The 27,089-nt window shown below is 45.7% G+C and overlaps 2 protein-coding genes across 9 annotated transcripts in view; one reads left to right on the top strand and one right to left on the bottom strand.

The window, feature by feature from the left end:
• Positions 1-201: 201 nt before the first annotated feature.
• On the bottom strand, positions 202-26,113 carry FAM186B (family with sequence similarity 186 member B). The gene is made up of 7 exons (XM_057557546.1): positions 25,888-26,113; positions 25,590-25,766; positions 12,051-12,233; positions 8,263-9,916; positions 7,589-7,781; positions 5,320-5,498; positions 202-4,614 (listed from the first exon to the last, which is right to left on the bottom strand). Exons 1-7 carry the CDS (start codon positions 26,111-26,113, stop codon positions 4,425-4,427), a joined length of 2,802 nt encoding a protein of 933 aa, XP_057413529.1. The 3' UTR covers positions 202-4,424.
• Positions 25,933-27,089, top strand: part of PRPF40B (pre-mRNA processing factor 40 homolog B) — a 20,596-nt gene continuing 19,439 nt past the window's right edge. For 7 of the 8 annotated variants that reach the window (XM_057556099.1, XM_057556102.1, XM_057556101.1 and 4 more), the window contains exon 1: positions 25,933-26,114. In XM_057556099.1, coding sequence (XP_057412082.1) covers positions 26,112-26,114 — 3 coding nt within the window. In that variant the 5' untranslated portion in view covers positions 25,933-26,111. The remainder of the gene's footprint in view (positions 26,115-27,089) is intronic. The other variant, XM_057556103.1, reaches the window with a different exon arrangement.

Here is a 27,089-nt window from a genome sequence, read left to right as displayed (position 1 = left end):
CAAGGAACTAAGATCCCACATGACGAGGCTTAAAGAATAGATAAGTAAAAATAAATAAATAAATAAATAAATAAATAAATAATGTCATTGGCACCAAAATACAAAAATATATGTAATTAAATGTTTATAAAACATAATATTGTCAGTTTCATTATTCTGTCAAATTTAATATTCAGAATATTCTCATCTTATTTACAAAACTTGTTAGATTTCATCTCTATGCATGATGATTGCTGAGAAGTCACAGCCAACTATACATTAAAAAAACTTACTCATAATCATTTAATTTCGAAAGCAAAGTTATAAAAATCCCTTCAAATTATTTATAAAGCAATATATTTAGTATGAGGGCATTTTAATTTGTTGGCTACAATGGGGTAAGCCTCCAGAAAATAAGCCTGAAAGGCTAGACATGGCCCTTCCCTGCCACAGCTGTCCCATGTGTGTGACCTGCATCAGAAATGCCTCTCACGTTCCTCCCTCGGCCAGGCTTCCTTGTGATACGTTGAGCTGTGGCTCAGAAATTAAATCCTACTCTGGCATCATCCAAGGGCCATCAGTTTGCATCCTACATCCTCTTCTTCCTTCCAGAATTTCAACCTTAAGCTGGGAGCAAGGATGGGTGTTCCATTCCTAAGAAACAGAATCACTGGACTGTGGGGCCTCTGAGAACAGGGTAATTTCCTAGCTAACGTTTTATCATGCCTGGTCCCTAGGTCTGGTCTGGCTAGGTGGGAGGAGAGGGAGGGGAGTGCGAGGGAGAGCGAGGATGGGGTGGTGCTCATAAGCTGTATGAACCAACCAAAGTAGTGTCTTCCCTGAATTAAGACAATTAATTAACGGACAGGGATGGCCTCCTAAGCCCACACCGTCTAGATTTGGAACCTCTGTGTCTCTATTTCTTCCATCTTTGTCCTCACTTCTTAGAGATGCACTCACCTTTGCTCCCACACCCAGTCACACCTGGCTCTGACTTGTACTCAGTATCTTCTTTTGTTCTTATCTTCTGAGCTTTCACGCTCATCATCAGTATATCAGTTACTTATTTGTCTGTGTCTCTGATTTTAGAGTTACTGAGCCCTGCTGTGTGCCAGGCACTAATCATGGCTGTCTTGGCTGGTCGGCTCCCGGAGGGCAGACACAACACTGGGGGGATCCTCTGTGACTGGTGTCTAAGTCAGTGGCCAGGTGGTCATGCACCTGGTTCCAAAAATGAGTGAGTTGGTGTGGGTTTTAGCAATGAGGCAGAAAATTTAAAAAATAAACACATCTCTATTTTATTAAAAATGTACAGTTTGGGGACTGAAGGAGGAATGTAGTGTTTCTCAAAGTTCTAGGATTACTTAGCAGTACCCAGAGTGTTTGTTTAAAAACACCAGCTGGGAATCTGCATTTGGAACAAATTTGAGACCCACTGGCTAAGGCATGGAGCGAGAACTGGGATTGTCTCGATCCTTCTGGCTTTTTAGGGTTCCGGGGAAGGACTCGTTTGACTTTCTACAAACAAGCTCAGCTGACTCCTCTAGGTGTTCCTGGCCTTCCTTCCTTTGGGTCACTGAGGCACTGAAACAGTTAATACAGTTACCGGTTGGGGAGCAGCTGAAACAAGGCCCTGAGATGTGAGTACCCACCCAGCCCACCCGAGAGCTTCCCTGGTCATCTCTGGGAGACCAGTCCAGGGCTGGGCCCAGACTGACCCCAATGCAGAACTGCTTAACACAACATTTCTGCCACATCCCAGGGGCTCTGCTTCTTTTCTTGTGAATCTTCCTCCTGTTTCACGTTACAGAATACTCCCTCTTCCCTCCCCTCACTCTTTCCTGCTCCTTCCTACCCATCCACGTTTCTTCCTCTCCACCCCCATCTTGGTTCCTTCCCAGAAACCAAGTTATAAGCTCTCTCTTCTGTCAGCACCACGTCGGAAGTCTGTGAATCCATGCTCACTGCATCTCAGCACACACATGTGAACCATTGTGTACTTTGTGCAGAAATAGGCTCTGAGCAAGGGAGGGCAGGGCAGTTAGAGTCGAGGTTAAGATACTTCTCTAACTGCAGACAGTGCTTGGTGTGTACAGGCACATAGCTATCTTACCTGTCGGACAGAGAGCCCAGGGGAGACACTTGTAAGACAAAGCAGAAAAAGATCTTGGAGAAGGGCGTCGGCTGGTTTTTGAAGGACATGGTCCCAAATCACAGAGGGAAGATTAATAGCCCTTCCCCACATGCTGAGAGGACACCCCAGCGGGCGTTTGATGAGACAGGTTGCCAATGCCAGGCAGACCAGGAGAATGGGACTGTCGGTGCGAGGCTGGCCCTAGTTATGAAACTAGCTGGTGCTGTGAACTGGACAACATGGCCAGGGGAGCTGGTGAGGTCGGCAGGATCATGAAGAGGTGAGTGACCTGGACCCACACAACAGGTGGACCTGCAGATTTGAGGTGGGCCAGGGGCAGGCGGCCAAAGAGAGGGTGCACGTTTGGGAGTGGAAGCAGTGTGTCTCCAGAGGTGCACACGCACGGAGAATGCACAAAGAAAGCAGCACGACCACCACCCTAGGGCAGCAGTAGCCTGGGCAGCGGCAGATTCTCATGCCACAGCAGCAAGATCCCAAGACAATGTAGGCAGCACCCACACTAAAATCTCGAGGACCAGCTTGACACACAGGTAGGTGGTGCCAACCTGGCATGTGGATAAAGAAGACAGAAGCAGCAGGGCTTGGTCTCCACACCTGGTAGTGTGATAAACTGAAAAAACTTGGGTAGAGTTTGAAAAAGGGGAAGAAAATTGTATTCACCTAAATTCCCCTGGAAAGGAGAAACTGTCTTTGCTGGGAACAATATTTTGATTAGTGTTTAAGTCTGAAGCTGAGATCCCAGTGGCGGCCTGGGTGTAGGTGGAACAGCTCTGCATGAGAGATGGGAAAGAGTTTTTGAATTTTGCATGTTAAACCAAAGAGAGAGGGGAAGAAAGGAGGCTGCTCTTTGGTACTGCTCACTGTGAATCCCTTTCCCTATCACCCCGCTAAATTTTCAGAAAGTTACCAAGATCATGAAATGCTTGGGGTCAAGTGGAGTGTGTATACTTGATATTTATGTGCACATATTCACGTGTGCGGGGTTGGTGTCTCAGGTTGAAACAGATGCCGAGCAGAGCCCAGGCACTGGCAGGGATGCAGAGGGAGAGAAGGAGCTCAGAGAGGAGAGATACCACTATGGGGGTGCTAGAGTCAGGGGCAAGTTTAGCCAAATCTCAGCAGGGTGCGGCCCCAGTTGATTTCTGGGTTACTAAACTCTGCCAGAGTTGTTTTGGTTATTCTCAGTTCTGTTTGCTGTATCCAAATCAACTAATAACAACAATAACAACAACACACACACACACACACACACACACACACACACACACACGGGGGAACGCTTCAGGAACTGAAAACCAGGTATCTATGTACTAGGTGGGCTATAATGTTGATGTCCAGCTGGGACTCTCAGGCCCACTTCAGAGCGGAACCAGAGCCAAGGACCAGCCTCCTTTGATGCTGCCATGCCACCCTGTCTTCCCTAAGTTCCTGTCGAGAGGATGGGGGCAGCACCAGCATTTTGCAGCCTTGGTTCTGGTTAGGTCTACACTGGCAGGCATCAGTGCCCTCTCCCTGTCAAAGATATTATTGATTGATTGATTGATTGATTGCTGGATCTTAGTTCCCCAACCAGGGATCCAACCTGGGCCCTGGCAGTGAAAGCACCGAATCCTAACCACTAGACTGCCAGGGAATTCCCATCCCTGTCAAAGATCTTTAACTGGGGCAGGGCCAGGGCCACAAGAGGCAGCTGGGGTTAGTAATCTAGAAAGGCTCCTTGAAAGAGCCTTGAGTCTTCAATATTGACATCTTCAAGCCAAGGGAGGCAGAGTTGAACCTTCCTAACCAGAAAAGTCCCTTGTTGGCCCATTGAGTCCTGCCCGCCTCCCCTCAGCTGCTCTTCCCAGGGGCAGTTCCAGAAGGCAATAAGGAAATGACAATGCCAAAGACGGGCCCAGTTTATCCTGGGATTTTTGGTCTCTCTTATCTCTCCATACCTGCACCTGGCTCTCCTTGACAATAACCCCCAGGCCTAGGGCAAGAAACACCTCTTGAGCAATTCATGTGCAGCCCAGGAAGCAAGTGGGAAGGAAGGACTTCTGTCGTGATCTTCTGAGACGCCGTGTGGAGTCCTTTGAGAGAACTAGAATGGTGCTGGCATGGGGACCCAAGCTCATGGCCAATGAGGCAGGTAAGCATCTCTCTGTCTGATGTGGTACAGTAAATGAGGTCATTATTAATGTTTGGAAAGATAGCTGTTGGGCGGTTGGACACAGGAAGTGTGTACCCTGGCCCCGGCCCTTGGTGGGCAGATCTCCCTGAATCCAGATTAACCGTCCAGCCTTGCATCTTACCGGGCCTTGAGGGACCTCAAGCTTTTGTGGTAGGAGGAATGCACATCCAATGCCAACAGCCGGGGAATATCTGGGTACCCCCCTAGCTGGTCCCAGGACAGGCTGGTGGGGGTCTTCTTTTCTACTGGGTGACTGGAGGAGGCCAAATCAGTCTTCCAGATGGCCTCCAGCTGGTTCCCCTGTTGGCTGGGGTGTGAAGGTTGAAAGTGTAAGAAGAGATGAGGAGGTAGACTTACAGAAAGGGAGAGACTGGGAAGCAACAAGCTCTGCAGGGTTTTCTTCCCTTCTCAAATAGTTGTCACTGCCTTCCTCGCCGCATCTCTTCCCTTCCCAACTCTAAATCTCACCTCCTTGGGTCTCCTCTAGCTGAGGAACTACTGGAAGAGGCTGCCGAGACAGCCCCTGTTCCTCCAGGCACATGCCCTGGGCCTGAAGCCCTGAACTGGCCACACTAGGGGGGTGTGGATGTGGCTCTTCTTGGCTGCCCAGAGACTCGTGGTGTCTCTCTTTGAGCCCAGGGGTCACATGGTGGGAAGGATCAGGTTGATTTATATGGATGGACCAGTGGCAGGTGCCAGACCAATGCTCAGGGTAGAAATGGTTGTAAGTTCTCAGCTGTGGGTCCCAGGAGTCTTTCAGTTGCATAGTTTGAAACATACTTGGTCAGGCTGTGCTGTGAAGCCCACACACCACATACACACATACCCCCATCTGGGCCAATGGCCAGAGCTGGGCGGGCAGCTAAGAAGCCAGGTTCCTTGCAACTCATGGGGTGAGCTTTGCCTGTCTGTACCTTCACTGAGCTGCCAGCCCCCCCCCCAAGTCTGGTCACCCCTGCTCCCTGCCTCCCTCACCCACCTAGCCAGCTGCCCCCGGCTTCCGTGCACCTACTGGGCCATCCGCAGGGGCACACATTGCTGGTGCTTGGTCATGAAGAGCTCCAGGTGTCGCTTGCATGAGGGGCTGCTGGAATGGATGTGACGCAGTAAGGATGAGGGAGGCTTGCTTTTCCTTGACTTTGGGGAGGTGACCACAGGGGTGTTCAGGTTAATGTTCCACTCCTGCTGGAGCTAAGAGGAACCAGCAGAGAGGCATCAGGGAGACAGGAATTCATCCTCTCTCTAGTGCCAGAGGAGGCGTTGCCTGACTTGGGGCAGAGCAGAAAGGGTGAGGCCCAGGGAATGCCTCCAATTAGATAAGCCTGGGACCTCAGGGTATTGCATTTCCCAGAAATTCCTTGAATTGTTCTTTGCTAGTTTAGTTCCTGTTTTCTCCTTTGTTGTGGAGAATCTGGACAATGGGCAAAACAGCAAGGAAAAAACTAAAGGAAACCAGAGCAGCTGGAACTGTGAGAGACTCATGTTACGGGGCCAGGTTGTGTCAGGAATGCTCTCCGTGTCTTGTCATTCAGCCTCTGCCCTGGCGCTGGGGAAGGAGCTGGAGGAACCCTCACAGCCACCTAAAGAATTATTATATATATGTTCCCTTTCCTTCTCAACCTCAAAACCAATTTAGCAAGTCAAGACACCTACAGGAGGTGATCAGGACTAATATAAGGTGATAGGAAACTGAATTGGGAGATATCCCCATGGCCAAGGCTCTTCCAACTGCCTGATGCCGGCACTTAACACTGAATCCCTCAGGACACTGCTTCCCCCAGACTCTGGCCATGGCTGCTCAGGACTCAGGGGGTTAACCTCCTGGCCCAACCCTAGAGGAGATCTCAGCAGATTCTGAGTCACTGCTGTGGGATTCTCCAATCCCTCCAAGCCATCAGCTAGCCTCCTGTGGACCATGTCAGCACTCGCTGCTTTTCTGACCCTGGTAGCAGGGGAAAGAGTAGAGGAAACTGAAGGCAGACCTTAGAGAATAAAAATAGGGCAAACCCAATGGATTAAGACTCTGCATGACTTTGGACTCTCAACAGCAACACCAAAACCTAGAAGGCAATGAATGAGCAGTGCCTTCAAAATTGTGAGGGAAAATGAATTCTAACCTACACTTCTGTATCCAGGCAAACTGTCAATTAAGAGTCAAGGGTAGGGGGACTTTCCTGGTGGTGCAGTGGTTAAGAATCCGCCTGCTGGGCTTCCCTGGTGGCGCAGTGGTTGAGAATCTGCCTGCCAATACAGGGGACACGGGTTCGAGCCCTGGTCTGGGAGGATCCCACATGCCGCAGAGCAACTAGGCCCGTGAGCCACAACTACTGAGCCTGCGCGTCTGGAGCCTGTGCTCCACAACAAGAGAGGCCGCAATAGTGAGAGGCCCACGCACTGCGATGAAGAGTGGCCCCTGCTTGCCGCAACTAGAGAAAGCCCTTGCACAGAAACGAAGACCCAACGCAGCCAAAAATAAATAAATAAATAAAAATAAATAAATTTAAATTACACTATTAAAAAAAGAGAAAAAAAAAAAGAATCCACCTTCCAGTGCAGGAGACACAGGTTCAAGCCCTGGTCTGGGAAGATCCCACATGCTGCGGAGCAACTAAGCCCATGCACCACAACTACTGAAGCCCACGTGCCTAGAGCCCGTGCTCCATAACAAGAGAAGCCACCGCAATGAGAAGCCCGCGCACCGCACCGCGACGAAGAGCAGTCCCCGCTAGCTGCTACTAGAGAAAGCCCGTGCACAGCAACGAAGACCCAATGCAGCCAAAAAGTTCTACCTCGTAACAACAAAAACAAAGCACATTAAAAAAAAAAAAGAGAGAGAGAAAGTAGGCGAGCTGTCCCCAGAGAGAAGCAAAGGGAGTCGCAAGCACGAGGGTGAAGAAGACAGCTGTGACCAAGCCTGGAGAGCAACCAGATCAGACAAGAGCAGGACAGGGAGACCCACAGGGGAGGGAGAATCTGAGCACAGAGTCGGGACTGCAGGCTCCAACTACCTCCCCTCCAGAAGAAGTTTTCTTGTCCAGCTCCTTTAGAGGGTCCCTCCCTCTCTTGCTCTCCCCATATATGGAGATTGGAAAACTGGCCTTCCTTACACTCAGGCTGTCTCCTGCCTTCCCCTCTTCCTGGTTCAGAGGCTTTAATCTGCTCTCTTATTTCCCAACTGCTCCCCCGCGCCCAGGTACACCCCACAACCCCATGGCTCCACCCTGGCCCCATCCCTGCTGGCTGTGCTGACCCCTGAGAAGGTCGCCGGGTGGGAGGCCCACCTTGGGGAACATGGTCACCATGCTGCTCAGGCACTCTCGGCGCTTCTCCTCCAGGTCCTTCTGCTTGTCTGTCCAGGCCTGCAGCTGGAGGTTCTGCAGGCGGTCAATGTTTTCCAGGAAGAGGTAGAGGTTCTGGGCCTTGTAGGCAGCCCCAGCTTCTCGCACAACTTGTACATGGTTGATCACTTCTTGTCTGGGAAGAGAGGAAGTGATTTAGTGGGTGAAGGAGCCTCCTCCTGCCCCCAAGTCTCTGTTAACCAAGATGACTCTGTGTCTGTGAGAGCTGGGGAAAACAGAGAGCAGAGAAGCAGGAGGTGGTGTCAGGTGAGGAGGCTCGGGCTGGGCTGGAAACAGGAATAGAAAGTAAGGCAAATGGGGGAGCATAGGTGGGTTACGGACAGGGCAGTAGGAAGATAGGAAGAAAGGCTTACAGGAAAGCTCACTAGAGGGAGAGCAGTGTGTAAGTGCTTGACCTCCCACACCTTCAGGGCTGCCCAAGGCTCCGAGGTCAGGTGTCCTTCGCAGGTACCCTCCCTCAGGGGGACCTTGTCCAGGCCTGGGGTGATTCTCCCCATCCCACTTGCCCCATGCTCCTCCTTTCTCACTGGGTTCTGGCTCTGCCCATATATTGCAGCAGTGTGGGTGGGTGCCGATGGGTGCCAGGGAGGACCTACCGGAGGCTCCGGAAATGTCTGTAGAGGATGTACTTATGGCACAGGCACCACAGCTTGAGCGCGTTCGGCTCCATGGCGGTGGTGGTGAGCTCCCGCACCTTGTTGCGCAGGTGGCGGGGCAGCCCCAGCTGATCCTCCTCAGTCAGGAGCCGCAGGTTCTTCCTCTGGGACTCCGCATCCACGTGGTATACCTTCCCCTTCAGAGTTACTGGAGATATATGCAAAGGGGGCTGGGTCACCTTTCGGAGGGATGTCCCCGTGACAGGAAGGGAGGCCGTCTTCTTGGGCTTCGTGGGAACACAGCGGGCCCGTGGTTTCTGAGTAAACTTGGCTGAACTCATGGTCCTCTGGTTTCTGGGGGCAGGCTGCTGGGTCTTAGGGGGCCTGGGCAAGTGTGGCCTCCTGCCTTGGTGAGCAGATTGGGCCCGGCTTGGGGGAGGTGCCAGTGATGCCTCCTCCAAGTCCCTCCATTGACTGGTGGGCATGAAGCCCATTCTCTCCACGTCCTCTCCTGTCTGCTCCGGCCCCCTCCACGGGCCCCCGTGCTCCTGGTCCGATCTCTGCTGCCGCCCCCTTGCTGCCTCCCCCTGCTGCCACTGCCGCCGCTTCTCCCGCTCCAGCAGGGCCCACTTCTCTTGCCACTGCAGCCACATCTCCTCCTCCTCCAGCCACTGCTGCCTTCGCCTCTCCCAGCTGAGTTCCTCTCCCCAGTGCTCTGGCTTGCTCTCCAAGGCCACCTTCCTAGAGCTCTCTGAGGACAGCTGCTTCTGAAAATGGGACTTCATCTGGAGTCCTTCCTTCTCCTGGGTCACTTCCTGGAAGAAGTCCTTCTGGTCTTTGACTTTGTGGCCTGGGCTTTCTGCTGACGGTCTTTCCCATTTCTTAGGAAACTTGTGATCCATGGAGGATGGCAACACAGGCTGAAGATTTTCAGTGTCCTTGCTCCTGTACACATCTGCAATCCTTGAATGCACGGTCATGGTGGAAAGTGGTTGACATGTGGAAGGCCTAGCACTACTATCCCAGGCCATGGCCAGGGGACTTGGGGAGAGTGGTGAAAACTGCTCCTCCTTCTTGGGTTCCTGTTGGGTTTCCTCTATGACTGTTTCTTTCTTTGGGAGGGCCTCTTTCGTGGCAGGGGCTGGGGAGTCAACCAAGATCTTGACTGAGTATTCTGCCTGACCTCTAGCAGACTGAGCCTTCTTCAGCTGGAACTCTAAGGCATGCTTCATCAGGAGAAGGTCATGGTACTTTCCCCCTAGAATTTCTACCTGCTTTAGTAGGGCATCTCTCTTACTCTTGAGGACTTGGAGGGACTTCTGGAAGTACAGCCTCTGGCTGCTGAGTTCTTTGGTCATCTCTATTTTCAGGTGCCTGTATTTGGCCTCCAGGCTTCTGTTCTCCTTGTGCTGGAGCATCAAGGCCTTGTTGAGGTTCTCGACCACAGCAGACATGTACCTGATGGCCCGAACCTCCCCCTGGTTGAACATCGTGGAGTCCAGGAGTTCCTGCAGCATGGACTTCACCTCGGAGACCCTAATGCAGGTAGTGTGCTTGTCCTGGAGCATCTGTTCTGGGCTCAGTGGCTGAGGGCAGGATATCACTTTTTGTGGGCTTTGTTCCCGCCAGCCCTGCCAGAAGGTGCGTTTGGACACTAGGAGAGGTGGAGAGAACAAAGGCAATAAACTCGCATGGATCCAAGAATTATACTGATTCTCCACACCCTGCTTGGCCAAATTCCTATCCAACCTTCTTAGGGCTTTGGCAATAAGGAGCTGGGGCATTATATGAGGCCAGGGGAGATACTGTCAGGAGAGATCTCTGCTGGGCTCAGAGCTTGCTCAGAGCTTACTTGTCAGGGTCTGTCAGCTCCACAGCACCTGCAGGACCCAGAGAGGTGTGGACCTATTCAATCCAGTTCAACCCAATTCAACACACTCCTGATCCTCCATATTTCCCTGGAGTAGAGTGATTTTTCTTATCATGCTACTTCCCAGTCTCAATATCTCTGTTTGGCTACCTATTGCCAACTATCTAAATTCTGGAAGCCCATCTGGCACTTAGACTCTAGATCACCTGAGAAGTTGTATTTCCCTTTCCTGTTACCACTGGACTGTGTTTGTAGAGAATTTATCACATGGTCCTGCAACGGTTCACATTCTTTTATAATGACTAATGTTTTTTTCCATTTTGGGGCTCATAAACTCCTTTGATACTTTGATGAAACCAGGAAAATGTACATAAACACCGATTGTGCACTTTGTGTTCAAACCCATTCATATGCAGACTTCAGCTCCTCAGGGATAGTCCATGGTCATAGTTGTATCCCCTTGGATCTACCATGTGTAGAGCTGCTGGAGTGATTATCTTGGAGCATCCATTCATTTCTCATTCAGTGAACATCACTGGCAGACAAAACACTGGCTAACTTTGGAAGAGGGGCTAAAGGAAATATGGAAATTAAATGACACTGAAATCAAGCTAGCATTTAGCTAATACTGTCAGAGAGGCCATACGCTCTAACGGTTCAGAGCATGGATTCTAGAGTCAGATAACTCGGGCCTGAATCCCATCCTTACCACTTGTTTTAGGCAAGTTTCCTAACTTCTCAGCACCTCTATTTCTGAAAAATGGGGATAATCATAGCATTTACTTCATGGGACGTAAGTAGATTATGCATGTTTAGTACCAGGCACTGTACCAGGCACCTAGAAAGTGCTCAATAACTAATCCCTAAAAAAATGAATAAGACACAGCCTTTGCCCTCCAGAAATTTATAACCTAGCAAGGAAATAAATCAAGTAAACAAATAACTATATTTCAAGACATAATATGACAAGGATAGTAGAAGAGATTGTCTCCTTCTCCTCCACCTTTCCTTGCTTCCTCCCTCCCCCAGCTATCGACCTTGCTTGACTGGTAAGGAACCTGGCCATGAAATCAATGGTAAAATGATAATGTTAGCTCTTGTTTATTAAGCCCTGAGTGTGTGTTCTAAGCACGGTGCCAGATGCCTCACACCACGTGAAACCCTGTAAAGTAGGCAATGCTCTCCTCACTTTGCATATGAGGAAAGTGAGGTTCAGAGAGATGAAGTAACTTGCCCAAAGTCACACAGCTAGAAATTGGGATTCAAACTCAGGTTTGTCTGACTCCGAAGCCCATGCTCTTGATTAAGATTAAGAAGCCAGAAAACCTATGCGTGGGGCCTAGGTTTGCCACAGGCTTTCCTTGTGGATCCTTCTCTTCTCTGAGCTTCAGTGTTCTCATCTACAAGATGTGGCAGTTAGATAATCTCGGGCCCCTTCTAGTGCTGAGAGGAGTAATATTTCAAGGTTGAGCCATGTTGTTGACTGGCTACTTCTGGAGTAGCCACAATCGAGAAGGTTCTAGAGGGCCTCCAGCTGAGTCTCACCAGACTGCTTGGCTCTGCATCTGGGTTTGGTTTAAGGAAAGGATGTTTCTCTAGCTCTAGCTATAAACTCCACCCTTTCTGACTTTCCAGCCTTGTTCCCCAGAACCTGCATGAGGCCACAGCTCCAGGAAGCACCAATGAGGACCTGTCTCCACATCACACCTTCCTTCAGCCCTGAGGGACAGCCCGGAACTGCTCACTTCTCAGCTTGGGTCCACCACCCCAACCTCTTACCACTGACCATCCATCTCAGCTAAAGCTTTTGTTATGGAGGAGAATCAGAAAGACTCCCACAGACCCTGGTGTGTGACTTCTTTCCTTGAGATGGCATCCACCCCACCCAGCTCCCCTGCCAGGTGCTCCTGGAACCTACCTTGTGCTCCTTTTCTTTGTCCTTCAATGAGAGTGGAGCAGAGGGAAATGAGAGACTCGATGCCTCCTTTGGTGGCGATGAGGGAGAGAGGTAACACCTTCTCCATCACCTCGATCCGTTCATCCAGGGCTTCCTCTTCCTCCTCACTCTTCCTGTTCCTGATCTCATAGGTCAGACTGTCACCTGGAGAGAGAGTGGGAGATGCAGGCTGAGAATAGTATGTCCTCTAGGGAGCCCCAAATAGCTCTATAGCACAGGGATTACACCAGCAGTCTTTGAGGGTGGATTGGTTTAACCTCTTATTATCTGTATGATGTTGAGCAAGTCACTTATTCCCCTGAGTCTTAGTATCCTTGCCAGAAAAGGGTTGGGTATGGATTAAATGAGATAATACAAGTGAAATGATTAACATGAGACCTGCCACATAGAAAATATGCATAGACATAGAACAGCACTGTTGTACTACAAGGCCAGGAATGTGCCTATCTTGTTATTGCTCTATCCTCATTGCCTAGTCCAATATCTGGACAATTAAATGAATTAACTGCAGTCAACAGCCCTGCTTAGTTCTTGCGGGCAGCTGAAGGACCACTGAACCGAGAGCTCCTCATGGGCAGGGCAGTGTGAGTAGGGGTAGGGCATATCCCTATACCACCTCCCTCCAACACTGCAGCATCCACCATACCTCACACCAGACTGAGGTCTCCTGATCGGATAACTCTGATCTTAACGGGGGTAGCATCTGGCTCCAGGGCTGCATGCAGCTGGTCCACACCCAAATGGCTATACCAGTTGCTTACAGCTGGCATCAGTGCTGTTTGGCTCAGTATCCATTCAGTACTTTGAATATCAACCTTGAGTCCCTCTATAAAATAGCTAGTGTGCTCCACAAAAAACAATTAGAACTAATAAACAAATTCAATAAAGTTACAGGATCCAAAATCAACATATAAAAGTCAGTTGCATTTTTACACACTAACAATTAACTATCCAAGAAAGAAATAAAGAAAACAATCCCATTTACAATAGCATCAGAACAATAAAATAATACTTAGGAATAAATTTAACAAGGGAGGTGAAGGATCTCTACAGTGAAAACCATAAGACATTAATGAAAGAAATTAAAGAAGACACATGTAAATGGAAAGATAACCCATGTTCATGGATCAGAAGAATTAATATTGTTAAAATGTCTATACTACCCAAAGTCATCCATAGATTCAGTGCAATCCCTATCAAAATCTGAATGGCATTTTCCACGGAACTAGGAAGAACAATCCTGAAATTCATACAGAACCACAAAAGACCCCAAATAGCCAAAGCATTCTCGAGAAAGAAAAACAAAGCTGGAGGCATCACACTACCTGATTTTAAGCTATATTACAAAGCTATAGTAAACAAAACACTATGACACTGGCGTATAAACGGACACATAGATAAATGGGCCAGAATCAAGAGCTCAGAAATAAACCCATGCACATACGGTCAGCTAATATTTGACAAGGGAGCCAAGAACACTCAATGGGGAAAGGATAATCTCTTCAATAAGTGGTGCTGGTAAACCTGTACATTTACATGCAAAAAAATGAAATTGGACTCCTATCTTACACCACTCACAAAAATTAACTCTAAATTAATTAAAAACTTAAATACAAGCCCAGAAACCATAAAACTCCTAAAAGAAAACATAGGGGAAGAGCTTCTTGATATTGGTCTTGGCAATGACTTTTTTTGGATATGACACCAAAAGCAAAGGCAACAAAAGCAAAAATAAATAAGTGGAACTACATCAAATTAAAAAGTTTCTGCACAGTAAAAGAAATGATCATCAAAGTGAAAAGCCTCAACCTACAGAACGGGAGAAAATACATGCAAACCATGTATTTAATAAGGAGTTAATATCCAAAATCTATAAGGAACTCACACAACTTAATAGCAAAAAAACAAATAATCTGATTAAAAAATGGGCAAAGGATATGAATAGACATTTTTCTAAAGAAGATATACAAATGGCCAACAGGTATATGAAAAGGTGTTCAACATCACTAATCATCAGGGAAATGCAAATCAAAGCCACAACGAGATAGTACCTCAGACCTGTTAGGATAGCTATTATGTATAAAAGACGAGATAACAAGCAATGGTGAGGACCTGAAGAAAAGGGGACCCTTGTGCACTGTTGGTGGGAATGTAAATTGGTATAACCATTTTGGAAACCAGTATGGAGGTTTCTCAAAAAATTAAAAATAGAATTACCATATAGTCCAGCAATCCCACTTCTGGGTATATATCCATAGGAAACAAAATCACTGTCTCCAAGAGATTTCTGCATGCCCATGTTCACTGAAGTATTATTTACAACAGTCAAGACATGGAAACAACCTAAGTGTCAGTCAGTGGATGAATGGATAGAGAAAATGTAGTATATATAATGAAATACAGATAGTCCCCAACTTATGATGGTTCAACTTATGATTTATTGACTTTACAATGATGCGAAAGTGATACGTATTCAGTAGAAGTCATACTTCGAATTTTGAATTTTGATCTTTTCCCACGCTAGTGATATATGGTACAATATTCTCTCATGATGCTAGGCCGTAACAGCAAGCTACATCTCTAAGTGGCCACAAAATCACAGGGGTAAACAACGGATACACTTACAACCATCTGTATGCATACAGCCATTCTGTTTTTCACTTTCAGTATAGTCTTCAATAAATTACATGAGATATTAAACACTTTATTATAAAATAGGCTTTGTGTTAGATGATCTTGCCCAACTGTAGGCTAATGCAAGTGTTCTGAACACATTTAAGGTAGGCTAGGCTAAGCTGTGATGTTTGGTAGGTTAGGTGTATTAAACACATTTTCAATTTACGGTATTTTCAACTTATGATAGGGTTATTGGGACATAACCCCATCATAAGCTAAGGAAGATCTATATAACCCCATCATAAGCTAAGGAAGATCTATATTATTAAGTCATAACACAGAAGGAAATCCTGCCATTTGCAACAACATGAATGGACCTTGAGGGTATTACACTAAGTGAAATAAGTCAGACAGAGAAAGAAAGACAAATACCCTACGATCTCACTTACATGTGGAATCTTAAAAAAGTTGAACTCACAGAAACAGAGAGTAAATTGGTGGTTATCAGAGGCTGGGAGGTGAGAGAAATGGGGAGATGTTGGTCAAAGGGTACAAACTTTCAATTAAAAGATGAATAAGTTCTGGAGATCTAATGTACAGCATGGTGACTACAGTTAATAATACTGTATTGTATACAGGCATACCTCATTTTATCGTGCTTTGCTTTATTGTTGTTTGCAAATACTGCATTTTTTAAAAATTGAAAGTTTGTGCAAACCCTGCATTGTCAGATGATGGTTAGCACTTTTTAGCAATAAAGTATATTTAATGTACATTGTTTTCTTAGACATAATGCTATTGCACACTTAATAGACTACAGTAGAGTATAAACATAACTTTTACATGTACTGGGAAGCCAAAAAATTCGCATGATTCACTTTGTTATGATATCCACTTTATTGTGGTGGTCTAGAACTGAACCTGCAATATCCAAGGTATGCCTGTATTTGAAATTTGCTAAGAGAGTAGATCTTAAATATTCTCACCACACACACAACAAAGGGTGACTATGTGAGGTGATATGTTATTGTGATAATCATTTCACTATATACATGTATATGTTTATATATAAAATAATCACATGTACACTTTAAATTTACACAATGTTGTTTGTCAATTATATCTCAATAAAGCTGGAAAAATAAAAAATAAAACAGCTAGTGTGAGTTTGTATTTAGGTTCTATCTTACTAAAAAATGAGATGTAATAATGAACCCATGACTTAGGCTTCATCACATATGCACCTAATATCACAATCTACTATGTTTTGGACAATGACTTGTTTGCCTGTCTAGGGAATAGAGGTGATATGCTACGACATGAGTGGGACAATGTTTCACTGGAGAGGCGCTGCGATGTGTCTTTTGCGCCTTCTGCACCCACCACCCTGCCCTCCCCTCCCAGCAAATGCCGACCTAGGGTAGGGGAAAGGAGGAGGCTGAGTGAGTTGGGACCAGTGTCTTGGGGGGAAGGCACCCGCCCTCAGGACTGCACCCAGACTGCAAACTCACCCCAGTCACCTAGCCAGTGGAGAATTTCATACAAGTGCTTCTCTTTAGTCTTAGCATCATTGGCGAATGAGGTAATTTTCTCCAGCAAGATGAATCTGTTCTTGCCCTTTTGCTCTGTCTGGTGAGATTTTGCCTTTTTTTTGAAATCATATCCTAATTCTTCCTGGAAGCGGTTGATGACACAGTTGACATTGTCCAAGATGTCTGAGAGCTGGGAAGAAATATCCTATATGGGAGGCAGCAGATTGTGGTGTTTTGGGGTGTGAACTCTGGCGCTGGATGCCATGTCCTAGTAGTGTGATCTTAGACAAGTCAGTTAATTTCTTGGGGCCTCAGTTTTCTTATTTGTAAAGTGGAGATATAGTACCTATGTCACCGGGTTTTTGTAAAGATTAAATGAACCAGTATTTGTAAAGCACTAAGGACAGCGCCTGGCACATAAAATAAGTGTTAGCTCTAATTACTGTCATTTTGATTATTAAGACCAGTTCAGGGAGAGAATACTAAAAATCCACAGCGAACATTTCTTCAGAATTTCAGAATTTGCTGGGGACTTCTGGACATCTCTCCTCACAAGGATCCAGAGGCAACAGACTAGAAAAATGAGGCCCCAAGAAACCCTCAGGATCAGAGGCTCCCATTAAAAAAATGCACCAGAGGCTCACATGCAGGGTGATTTGAATCTTTGGCCATTTCCCTGCGAGTTTCTAGGGCTCAGCTTGGGGCACTCGGACAGGTTGCCAAGAACAGACCCCAATCATGAACTCTGGGCCCCTCCTCCTGCCCTGGTAGGACCCACCATGATGTGTCTCAGGGCCAACCTAGGGCTTCCCTGTGGGCTGCCTGCTTCCTGGGCCGATCCCTGCCTTGGGGGCGGTTTGATTCCAGCTCACCCTCCACTAGTCTGTCCACAAACCCAGCTTGCTGAGGATCCCAGGACCCCTGAGGGCCCAGAGCTGGAATCTTACCCAAATCTGGGCTCAGTCCCCAGCCTCCACACCAGACCCCAACAGAAGGGTGACACCCTCATCTCAAGGGGTTACCTCCTGAGCCCGAGTTAGTTGGGCAGCCTCAATTCTTGAGATGATGGCTTTCACTGACGCAGGGGTCACCAACAGTGGGGGTTCGTCTTTCTCCATTTTTGATCACTCTGTCAGTCACAAAGAGGTCCTGTGTCTCTGGTACAGGGGCCTGGACACACGATGTTGGCTGCTTGGGGGTTAAGGACTCCAGGGCAGCTCCTGAGTACCCTCTTCCTAGCCACAGCTCCCTGTAACTGCCAGACATCACGTTCCAACTGATCTTCTTTTCTCCAGTGACATCATCAGATTGATTGGAAGAATGACTCCCTGTCGTCTATCTGCTTGATTATCTAGCTTTTTAATCCATCACCTAATATATATTAACTTGACCTGTTGCTTTTTAAAAATCATTAAATGTTATGCTCCCAAACTAAATATTAACGGCTAAAAGTAGAAAACAGCAATTAGAAAAAGTTCGTTTCCCAAAGAACTTTTAATTAAAAAAAAATTACAGCCAATCAATAACTAATGAGAATATATTTCAATTTGCACCAGGGGTCAGGGCTTAACCAACACTGTCACTGAAGGTAATCATCAGTGCCAGAGGCCTTTTTAAAACAAATGATTAAAATGGACATCATTGTATGCCCAGGACTAGAACTTTGCCTGGTATATAGTAGGCACTTAATAAACATTTGTTGAATTAATGAATATGTAAGTAAAAATACATATATGTGCAAATTATTCTTCCATGTTACTGAAACATTTAACAGATAAGGAATTAAACATTGTAAGTTCAGTTCTTAGCAATGCCATAGCCACTTAACAACTTGTCACCTGACACCCACTTGTCTTTTATATACTATCATTCATTCACTTATTCAAAGTTAATTCTTTCATTGCCTCATTTACTCAATGAACACTTATTGGTAACGTTCTATGTTCCAGGCATGGGGCTAGATGCTAGAAATACAAAAAAGAGTGAGATCTAGTTCCGTCTTTGAGGCAGTCACACCCTGGTTTATGGATACCTGTCTGTCTATACATCTGGCACTGGATGGTCCTTTAATCCCTTATGATTTCAGAGCATGTTGTAGGTTACAAATAACTTATTTATCCTTACAAACATGTAGAGCCAGCTGAGGCTCAGAGTTATGAGACTTATCTAAAGTTATAGAGCTGGGAAGTACAGAGTCAGGACTTCAACCTGCTTTTCTGATTCCCAATCTGGGGTCCTTTCCCCTTTTTTCCCTTTCTCTCCCTCCCCACTTCTTCCTTCTTTTACACATAATCATACTGATAATTAGATCACAAATAGGCACTTCCCTGGTGGTCCAGTGGTTAAATCTGCCTTCCAATGCAGGGAATGTGGGTTCAATCCCTGGGCAGGGAACTAAGATGCCACATGCTGCGGGACATCTAAGCTGGCGAGCTCTAGAGCCCAAGTACCACAACTAGAGAGCCCGCGTACTGCAATTACTGAGCCTGCGCACTCTGGAGCCTGTGTGCCACATCTAGAGAGAAGCCCGTGCACCACAACGAAGAGCCCGTGTGCCGCAACAAAAGATCCCACATGCCGCAACTAAGACCCGATGCAGCCAAATAAATAAATTAATTTTTTAAAACCCATACATTTATTTAAAAAATTAGATCACAAATAAATGATCTAAACAAGCCAATTAAAAGATAGATTATAAGATTCAATTAAGAAAAGCCCAATACTCAATTATGTTCTGTCTACAAGAAACACACTTTAAATAAAAAGATACATATATGTTAAAAGATGGAAAGAAATAAACCATGCTAATACTAATCAAAAGAAAGCTAGAGTGGCTATATTAATTTCAGATTTTAGAACAAGAAAGATTAGCAAAGATAAAAAGGGAGGGATATTCCATAATGATAAAGGTGTTAACTAATAAAGGTGACATAATCTCATATATATATATATATATATATATATATATATATATATATAAACCTAATAACATAGCTTCAAAATACATGAAGTGAAAAACTTATAGAAGTGAAAGGAGAAATGGATAAATCCACAATTAGAGTTAGAGATTTCAACACTTTTCTTTCAGGAATTGGAAAAAGTAGAAAAAAAAAAAAGTAAGGATATAGAGGTTTTGAAAAACACTATCAACCAGCTTGACTCGATTGACATTTATAGAACATCTCACCCAACAACAGCAGGATGCATTATTTCCAAATGTATATGGAATAATAATCTGGACCATAAAACAAATATCAATAAACTTAAGATTAGAATCATATAAAATATGTTCTCTGATCACAATGGAATTAAACTATACATCAATAATTGAGAGATATCTGGGAAAATTCCCAAATATTTGTAAATTAAACAACACACTTCTATATAATCCATGAATCAAAGCAGAAATGACAAGGAAAATTATGAAATTTTGAACTGAGTGAAAATGAAAACATGACATATCAAGATTTGTAGGATGCTGCCAAAGCAGTGCTTAGAGGAAGAAACTAGATAAGGAAGAACAGAGAAACTCAAGCAGAAGGAAATAATATGGTTAAGAATAAAATAAATAAAACAGAAAACAAACAAAAATGGAGAAAATCAATGCAATTACCAAAACCTGGTTTTTTGAAAAGATTAATAAATTGATAAAGCTCTAGCCAGCTTTTACCAGGGGAAAAAAAAGAGAAGACACAATTTACAAACATCAGGAATAACAAGGGGACACCATTACAGACTCTACAGTGGGAATAATAAGAGAGTATTATGAAAAAACGTTATGCCAATAAACTTGGTGAATTAGACAAATTCCTTTAATAGATACAATCTATTAAAGCTCAATAAAAAAGAAAACCTGAAAAGCCCTCAATCAATTAAAGATATTAAATTAATAATTAAAAACCTTTCCTTCAAGGAAAACTCCAGCCCCAGACAGCTTTATTGGTAAATTTTTTGCCAAACATTTAAGGAAAACATAATACAACTCTATATAAACTCTTTGAGAAAACTGAACAGTATGGAACACTTCTCAAATCATTTTATTCGGTTAGCATTACCTTGCTACAAAAACCAGACAAAATATTACAAGAAAAACACAGACATAACATAGACATAAAAGAAAATAAAATGGAAGCTGCTGACAGGAAAAAAAAATATCTGCAAAACATGTATTTGATAAAGGACTTGTATCCAGAATACATAAAGAACCACCATAACTCCATTACAGGAAGGAAAACAATCCAGTTTTTAAATGCGTAGAAGATTTGAATAGACACATCACTAAAGAAGATATTCAAATGGTAAATAAGCACATGAAAAGATTCTCAACGTCATTAGGGAAACAAAACCACGACTTGTTAACCTCAGTAAAAAGTGTGCCGATACCAAGTGTTGAGGATGTTGGGAAAGTGAAACCCTTGTATATTACTGGTGAGAATGTAAAATGGTACAGCCACTTTAGAAAACTGTTTGGCAGTTTTTTAAAAGTTAAATATACATTACCACACAATTCCCATTCCTAAGTATATACCCAAGAGAAATGAAATTTACCCAAGAGAAATGAAAACATATGTCCACACTCAGATCTATATGCACAAATATTTATAAACAGCTCTATTTGTTATAGCTCAAACCTACAAACAACCTAAATGTCCATCAACTGGTGAACGCATAAACAAACTGCAGTATGTCCATGCAATGAAATATACTACTTCACATTAAAAAAGAATGAACTACTGATACATGCAACAACATGGATAATCTCAAAAGCTTTATACCAAGTGAAAGAAGGCAGACACAAACTACCACACACTGTATGACTCCATTCATATGAAATTCTAGAGATGCAAAACTATAGTGACAGAAAGCAGATCAGTAGATGACAGGAGCCAGATGAGGGAGAAGCGACTGACTGCAAAAGGGAACAAAGAACGTTTCTGAGGGAAGGAAATGTTTTATGTCATGATTATGGTGGTGTTTACATGACTGTACCATTTGTGAAAATTCACTGTACCCTACACTTAAAATTGGTGAATTTTATTATGTGTAAACTATACCTCAATAAAGCTGATTTTTTAAAATGCAATGTTTTATAATGCCCAAGACTGTGGAGGGATTGTGTGCAGACAGTGCAAGGGGCTGGAAGTTAGGAGGGTATAAGGAAATAACTCCTTCTCTTTTCTCGGGTGGCAAGTCTTCTCTATTTTCCTTCCCTTTACCCTTGGGGCTGGGATGCTCGCTCCTCCAAGCCCCTCTCCCATGCAGTTCAGGCCAGTAGCAGCACCTTCACCACAGTTCAAGGGTCACACTAGTTGATCACTAGCCCAGAAGAGATGTTTCTAAACCTTTTTTTAAAAAGCAGCTAACCCCCTTTTGCAAGCAAAGCCTTCTGTAGAACCTCACTATCTAAAACAGATAAAAGCAATGTCTTATTAGAATACATTTGTAAGTTCAACTTCATGATATCTCTGTATTATAAAATCATTCGATGTCAACAAGCTTGTTTTGACAAACCCAAAAATTTGATATGTAGGACATTTGAGTGTATATATTTTTAAACTACCGTTTTAAAACTATTTAAAATATATTTAAAGTTTCTGGGTAAAAATGGTAGATTGAACACACGTATCTAATTTTGTTCTACTAAAAATATACTAAAACTATAGCAAAGGGATTTTTTTAAGGCATAAGTGCACAAAGACAGGGAAACAGGAGAGGAGACGAGCAAAATACTTTAGGAAGCTGTTAAGCATATGGATGAGTGGTTGCTGACAGACTAGAGAAGGATGAATCCTAAGGCAGAAGTGGGGCAACCATACGGCAAATGGAATTAGTTGTGCCAGATTGCTGACCACCCCAAGAAGGAAGGCCTAAAGATGTGACATCAGAGGTTCCCTGCAGTGAAGCTCTTGGAGACAAGCCCCACCCATGTACCTCAGCCCACAGAGCACAAACGCTCCTCACTGGGATTTTGGTAACCCATCCTTAAATGTGAGCAGACAACCAGGGATTATAAGACCTTCAACCAAAGAATCTAACATGAAAGAGATCAAAACCACAGAAAAAGAAATTTAGAGAAAACAGTGATTATGCAAGAGAAGAAAACTTAAACCATCATTAATAGTGTCAGAGATAAGCTATTACAACTTTGAAACAAAATAAGATGCTATAAAAAGGAATAGCTGGAGAACAAAAATAAAGTGAGAGTAATAAAACTCTTTAAAATATTGAAAAACTCAGTAGAAGAATAGGAAGATAAACGTTGAGGACATCTCCCAAAGACAAAAAAGATGAAAAGTAGGAGAGAAAAACAAGAAATGTGAAGGACCAGTCTAGCAGATCCATCATCTGAATTATAGGAGTTCCAAAAAAGAAATAAGAAAGAAAATGGAAGCGAAGAAATCACTAATGGGATGATTCAAGATTATTTCCCAGAAGTTAGGGGCACTGAGTGCCCAGCACTACAAATAGCTTCTCTAAGACATATCACTGCCATTTTAGAACACTGGAGACAAGGAGAGGTTCAGAGAGGGGGAAAAAGTCACTTACAAAGGATAAGGAGTTAAAAGACTTCAGACATCTCAAGAGCAATGACCAAAGCTAGAAGGTCACGTTGCAATGCCGTCATAATTCCAAAGAAATTCAAGTCCCAGCGAAACAATGGATCATGTCAGAATAGAATAATGGTGTTGTCAAACATGCAAAGTTTGAAAACAATTTACCTCCTCCTTTCTGAGGAAGCTTCCGGAAGATGGTCTCCTCCAAAAAGAGGGAATAAGTCAAGAAAGAGGAAGATATGGAAACTGGCAAATAAAAGATCCAGCAAAGGAGAAAGGCAAAGAAAATGCCCAGCAATGAGAAAGGAGATAGTAGGTTGCAGATGTGTGTCGGGGGAGGGGCGGGGGAATAAACTCAGACTGGTGTTGGTCAGAAGTCTCCAGCAGAGATGTCCTCAAGAAGATGAAGTTGATAGAATATCTCCTGTGTCTAGATATTCTGAGAAGGGATTTAGGCAACTGGGGGAAGATTTTGAGATAAATACATAGAAAACTAAACAAATGAAAAATACCAAGGTAATTATTAATTCCAGGAAACATAAAAAGTGCAGGAAAGGAAGAATAATCAAAGTTTTCTACATGGCTCAACTCTGAATAGCATATGCAGTCACAGTGTTGTGAGAACTGAAAATTGAACTACCAAAAAGGAGCAAATTAAATTTGGCAGATAGGAGATGAGAATAAGGTATAAGCACTGGAAAGAGAGGCAGGGAAGAGTTCAATCCTCAAATCTGCCCCTATTACTTGTGAGGGCTGGGGCAGACTACAGATGGAGACTCTCATACACTACATATCTTAATGTTACAAATTAAGGTAACACACTGTTAAATAAAATACCTCTAAACCAACTTCACAAATATACTTTCATAAGGACCTACCTAAAAGGCCAGGTTCTAAATTAGAATTTTTGGACTCCTCAGAGTTCTACAGTAGAAAATAGCAGCCCCTAGCCCCTGGCTCTTGCCTGACCCCCTTCCTTTCTGCCCTTGCTTCTGTCCTGCAATGAGCGAGCCTTACACAGGGTCCTGTGGACACCCCAGCTTGTGCTCACTCCTCTTGCTGTGCATAGCTGCCCCTTGGCTACCCCTCAGGCCTAGGGATGCCCACACTATCAGCAAGGTCTCCCTGGGGAGGAAAGATCCAAGGAAGAAGCTGGTACAGGCCCAGGAAGCAAGCTGGGCAGGGAATTCCAGGGTCCCAGGTATTCAGAATATCACCTATAAGGTGGGAAGTGGGCTTTGGATGGACATATCCCCTCGGACTCCTCACCCCGAGGGGAGGGACACAGCTGGAGGAGGGCCAGAGATATGAAGGTAAATGCCAGAAGAAACAGTTGAAAAGAGCTGAATATGGCTGCCTCCCAGGAGGGAGAGAGAATGGAGGCAGGGCTCTTCTGTTTTTCTTAACAAATCTTATATAATTATTTGAGTCTTTAAAATAATTATATAAGATTTATATATAGACACACAGGTGTCTATGTGTTCTAAAAAATACCTCATTAAAAAAAGAAAAACTGGGCTTCCCTGGTGGCACGGTGGTTAAGAATCTGCCTGCCAATGCAGGGGATGTGGGTTTGAGCCCTGGTCCAGGAAGATCCCACAAGCCGCGGAGCAACTAAGCCCGTGCGCCACATCTACTGAGCCTGCGCTCTAGAGCCTGTGAGCCATAACTACTGAGCCCACGTGCCACAACTACTGAAGCCCGCGCAGCTAGAGCCCGTGCTCCACAAGAGAAACCACCGCAATGAGAAGCCCGAGCACTGCGACGAAGACCCAACACAGCCAAAAATAAAAATAAATAAGTAAATTTTTAAAAAAAACTGTAAAAATAAAATGTGACTGATAAAAGTTTATGGAACCTCTGAACCACTTCTGCTGTGCCTAGAGGTCTCAATAATAATGTTTGAAAACAACAGGACTAGGCCCTCATTTGAGACCATCTAGGTATTACAATGAAAACCAGATGAAGTTTGGGAATTCCCTGGTGGTCCAGCGGTTAGGACTCCACCCTTCCACTACAGAGGGCATGGGTTCCATCCCTGGTTGGGGAGCTAAGATCCCCCCAAGTCACACGGCGCTGCCAAAATCAAAAACAAAAACAAAACACCCACATGAAGTTTCTCTCTATGGTGGCCCCAAGAATGACTCTCTTCCTTTCCTCCCATTTGTCACCTTTAATTTAGGACTTCTACTTCGTGTTGGTTGTTTTCCTACCTCTCCCCTGCTAGACTCTAAGCGCCCTGGAATTGGACCCAGGTGAGACTTCTTTGTATCTTCAGGACCTAGCACAGTACCAAGCACGGAGCACAGGCTCAATTAAGTGTTGATAAATAAAGGAAAAAAGAAACACCTTTACCCGGGCCTTGGACAGAAGGTGCTCGACCTTTCTGCACCCGTATGCCTGAAGCTCTGTAAGTTACTAGCCCTGAGACGTTCAGCAGTCATTAAATAGCTTTAGGTTATAACTCCCTTACCTATACAACATAACATTTATCTCACATCTTTATTCCTAAAATAAATTGGGCCCCTCGCCTCACGATTTCACAGCTTGGTGGGAGCCAAATCTCAAAAGAAGTAACTTTGGGGTCACGTAAGAAGCACTTGTACGCCGCACAAGGGCAGGAGTTTCCCGGGATCTGTCTGCTTTTTTTCCCCACTGCTATTTGCCCAGTGCCTGGAACACTTCCTGGCACATAACAGGTGCTCAGTAGTTGCTGAATGAGTGAATTAGTTAAAGTGCTAAAAACAACTACGCATCGAACCAAAAAAACGCTTTGTGAAATGTAAAGATATCCCTACATTCGGAATGAATACTTGGGTCCAGCCTCTGGTCCTGGGAGCGAGCGCGTGGGATCCAGCCGCTCCGCGCGCCCTTGCAGTCGAGCCGCGAAGGCGGAGAAGCGGCGGGAAGAGGTCTGGAGGCGGCCGGCGGGAAGGGTGGGAAGGGCGGGAAGGCAGGAGAGTCCCGGGCGCGCGCTAAGGGGTCGGGACCCAAGCTCAGGCCGCGAACCGCAGCCTAGCGTCGGCCCTCCGGCCGTCACTCACAGCGCGGAGCGGGCGTGCCCCGCGCCCCGCCCCCGGTAGGCGGACCCCGAACCAGGAGGCGCAGGGGCGGGGCCTTGCTCTCCGCGCCGGGGGCGGGGCCGGGCCGGGGCTCTCTGGGCCGGTGGAGGACCCGGCTGGTCGGCGGGAGCGACCGGAGCCCCGGCCACCAGGGCGTGCGACCCCCATTGGCCCCGCCTTCCCGGCTGCGGCCGGCCAATCAGAGCGGCTTTTACTGGTGGGTGGGCCGAGCCGGCCCAGCTGCTCGGAGGCTCTGGCATGGTAACGTCCCCGCGCGGGTGTGGAGGGGCCCGGGTCGGTCCCACAGCGCCCCCGGCGGCCCGGGCCGGGGCCGGGGGGGCGGGGAGGCCGCCGGGGGTACCCGGGACCCCGGGGCAGAGCTAGGGGATTGAGGGGTTAGGGAGAGAAGCCAGGGAGGGGGGAGGGGGCGGGGATTTGGGGGAGAAGGGGCGGGGGAGGCCATGATGGAGGATGGCGGAGGGTGGGGGTGTTGAGGGGAACTAGGGTTGCGGGACTGGGTGAGGAGGAGGAAGGGATGATGCGAAGAGTGCGTTTGTGGAGAAAGGTCGAGAAAGAAGAGGGGGCGAGAGATGTGGGAACCGGTGGACTAGGGGAAAGCTGGGGGCCACAGTTTCCCCTCCTGGGATATTTGGCGTGCGACATGCCCCTTACCCAGACTCAGTGCTTGAACCCTTTGGAATCCCTGGGTGCCCCATAAGACCTCTTGGAGACCCCCTCCTTCATTTCCCCGCATTGTCTCCTGAGGTGAGGAGGGGGCATTGTTTCCTGAGGAAAGAGAGGCTTCCGGCCCCCACGCAGTGCTGGACAGTCCAAGAAATGGGAGAGCAGAGGCCCCTTGGTCCCAACCCTGGCTCTGCCGTCAACAAACTCTGTAACAACTCTGTGTGACCTTGGGCAAGTCACTACCTTTCTTTGGGCCTTAGATTTACTATCGATTTAAAAAAAAAAAAAAAAAAAAAAGGAAGATGCATGGGAATGATATCCCAGATCTCTTTCTGCTCCAAAATGGGGTGGTTCTTGAGAGAGTTCAGGAGAATGGGTTCTAGGATGTGGGGAAGCAAAAGAAAGGAGGACGAAGATGGAGGCTAGGCCTTCAGCTGGGGCTGTAGAAAATCCCCAGGGATGTGGGGGGATGGTAGGCACAAAGCATGGCTGGGGCAGGCTAGCCAGCGCCTCTGGAATCCTGTTGGAGGGATGGGAGAACTCTCAGTAGAG

The sequence above is a fragment of the Balaenoptera acutorostrata genome, chromosome 11, assembly GCF_949987535.1.
Source record: "Balaenoptera acutorostrata chromosome 11, mBalAcu1.1, whole genome shotgun sequence".
In the NCBI taxonomy this organism is placed as follows: domain Eukaryota; kingdom Metazoa; phylum Chordata; class Mammalia; order Artiodactyla; family Balaenopteridae; genus Balaenoptera; species Balaenoptera acutorostrata.
This window is presented reverse-complemented; position numbering and strand designations above follow the sequence as displayed.

Excerpts from the sequence above, each read along its gene's own strand:
- FAM186B (XM_057557546.1), bottom strand. The coding sequence starts at position 26,113 with ATGCCAGAGCCTCCGAGCAGCTGGGCCGGCTCGGCCCACCCACCAGTA. Across the intron at positions 9,917-12,050 it reads ACAAAGAAAAGGAGCACAAG|TGTCCAAACGCACCTTCTGG; the intron begins GTAGGTTCCAGG and ends CACCTCTCCTAG. Across the intron at positions 7,782-8,262 it reads AGACATTTCCGGAGCCTCCG|ACAAGAAGTGATCAACCATG; the intron begins GTAGGTCCTCCC and ends CTCTCTTCCCAG.